The 2,553-nt window shown below is 43.0% G+C and overlaps 1 protein-coding gene across 1 annotated transcript; it reads right to left on the reverse strand.

Annotated features, from left to right (window-relative positions):
- Positions 1 to 1,617: 1,617 nt before the first annotated feature.
- On the reverse strand, positions 1,618 to 2,043 carry LOC142167247 (uncharacterized). Its single transcript, XM_075227406.1, has one exon. The coding sequence runs from the start codon at positions 2,041 to 2,043 to the stop codon at positions 1,618 to 1,620; it is 426 nt and encodes a 141-aa protein (XP_075083507.1).
- Positions 2,044 to 2,553: the final 510 nt, after the last annotated feature.

The raw sequence follows: 2,553 nt of genomic DNA on the forward strand, positions 1-2,553 counted from the left end.
GTGTCTCCGCGGGATGGGAGTAGTTGACTTGTAATGTAGAATGCATCTCCGCTTGATGGGAAAGGTTGCCTTGAAATATAAAGTATCCCCGCGTGATGGGAGTGGTTGCATTGAAATGTAAAATATCTCTGCACAATGGGAGTTTCTGACTTGAAAATGTAATCGTACCCGTAAGCTACATGAGCAAAACGTCAAAACATTCGATATGTAAATAGAGATATAAAGAGCATGCCCAAGAGGTACTCTTGACTGCAAAACTAAATTGTGGTCGTCGATTGGCAGAACGTTGGTGACGAGGTTTGCGGCTGTCTATTCCGGCGCTTCAGTTGACGAAGTAGAGGTGTGGAACGCTTCCGTTGACGAAGTGAACAGTTTACTATATATAGGGCTTCGATTGGCGAAGCCGACGACTCAATTTGTACAGCGCACTCCGATTGACTGAGTTAGCGGTTTATTATATACAGGGCTTCAATTCTCGAAGCCAACGGCTCGATATATACAAGGCGCTCTGATTGATTGAGCTGGTGATCTGCTATATACAGGGCTTCGACTGGCGAAGCCAGCGGCTCACTATAGCCAACATGCTCCGTTTAGTTGAACAAGCAGTTTTCTATTTACAATATGCTCTGCTTTCGTCAGCGATCTGGTTCTGAAATACCTGTAAAGGGTCTAAGAGTTAGTTTTAGCTATATGTAAGGAAAATTTTAATAAGGGAAGAAGGATGATAGTTATGAAAGGTTAGCGGATCCATCATTTCCCCAGTGTGTTCTAGCATTTCTTTATGTCCTGTTGGTCTTGCATTCAAAGAAAAATTCTTAGCGGAGGGGGGGAGGGAGTTGGTTTTTGTCGACCGTAGTCCTGGCTTTGCTCTGCTCCTGACGAGGTTGCGCCATGAAGTTCGGTAGGTGGAACGGATTATGATATATATTGTTTTTTAAAAACTTTTTAAAAAATCTTTTTGTTTTATGGCAAATACCATCGTTATGGATTATGACATGTTTCGGAATTCCCTCAGGCGCGAATGTTGTTTCTGGAAGGCTCTGTTCTATTGACGTCGATCCTTTAAGATGCTTCTGACGACGTGGCTTCTTGCCGCTGCGATTGCATCCTAATCTTAACTGATGCATAACAAAGGTTTTCCTAGGGTTATGACCGAACCCTTTCAGGTTTTGCTACGTATCCGAAATAAAATCAGGCCTGAACATAGTTCGTGGGTAATGATAAAGAAAATATGATGATGATGACCAAGCCTGACTCAAGCAGCCTACATATCCAAATGGAATCAGGTCAAAATGTATTTCGATTAAAACAGATGCAAAATGATGAGACTAAAAATTAAGTGGCCGAGTCTGACTCAGACTGCCTACGAATCCAAACAAAATCAGGCCAGGATGTAGTTCAATTACAAAAGATGACCAAATCCTATAAGGATTGCCTACGTATTCCTTCCAAAGGAAATCAAATCGTGGCGTAGTTTCAAATACATATAAAATAGTATTTGGATTTTCTATTACAAAAGAAGGGGGGAGAGAGAAACTGGACCCTACGTGGGTTGCCTACGTATCCCTCTGTGGGAATTCAGGCCGAGCGTAGTTCTTTTACAACCAAAACCGAATTCTACTGTCTTGAAATATAGTATCTCTTAATTGCGCCTGAGTTGATAGGCTTCATGCTGACTCTTCCGTCCATTTCTACCAAGATCAAAGCTCCTCCCAACATCACTCGATAGACCACGTATGGGCCCTGCAAATTCAGTGCAAACTTTCCTTTGGCTTCTTCATGATGAGGGAATATTTTTTTTAAAACCAACTGCCCCGGTATAAAATGAAGAGGCTTCACCCTTTTGTTGAATGCATTGGCTAGCCTATTTTGATACAGTTGACAATGGCATACCATGTCCATTCTCTTCTCGTCAATGAGCATTAGTTGCTTTTGCCTGACCCGTATCCATTCTGCGTCGTCTAACTTGGCTTCTTGAATGACCCTTAAAGATGGTATCTCGACATCTGCGGGTATCACAGCTTCATTGCCATATACCAGCATGTATAGCTTTGCCCCAGTGGATAACCTCACGGTGGTTCGATAACCCAGTAAGGCGAAGGATAATTTGTCGTGCTAATGCCTATGATTGTCCACTATCTTTCGCAGAATCCTTTTGATATTTTTGTTGGCTGCTTCAACTGCTCCATTCATTTGCGATCTGTAGGCTGTAGAGTTACGGTGGACAATTCTGAACTTCTCACAAATTTCCCTCGTGAGGTCACTATTGAGGTTAGCTGCATTGTCAGTGATGATCGACTCGGGTATCCCAAACCGGCAGACAATGTTGTTATGGACGAAATCTGCCACTACTTTCTTTGTGATGGCCTTGTATGTAGAAACTTCGACCTATTTGGTGAAGTAGTCAATCGCTGCCAAGATAAAATGGTGTCCATTTGATGCAGCGGGCTCTATGGGTCCGATTATGTCCATGCCCCAAGTAGCAAATGGCTAGGGCAAACCCACTACATTCAGCTCATTTGGTGGAACCCGGATGAAATCCCCGTGGATTTG

Source organism: Nicotiana tabacum, chromosome 12 (genome assembly GCF_000715075.1).
Source record: "Nicotiana tabacum cultivar K326 chromosome 12, ASM71507v2, whole genome shotgun sequence".
Lineage (NCBI taxonomy): Eukaryota > Viridiplantae > Streptophyta > Magnoliopsida > Solanales > Solanaceae > Nicotiana > Nicotiana tabacum.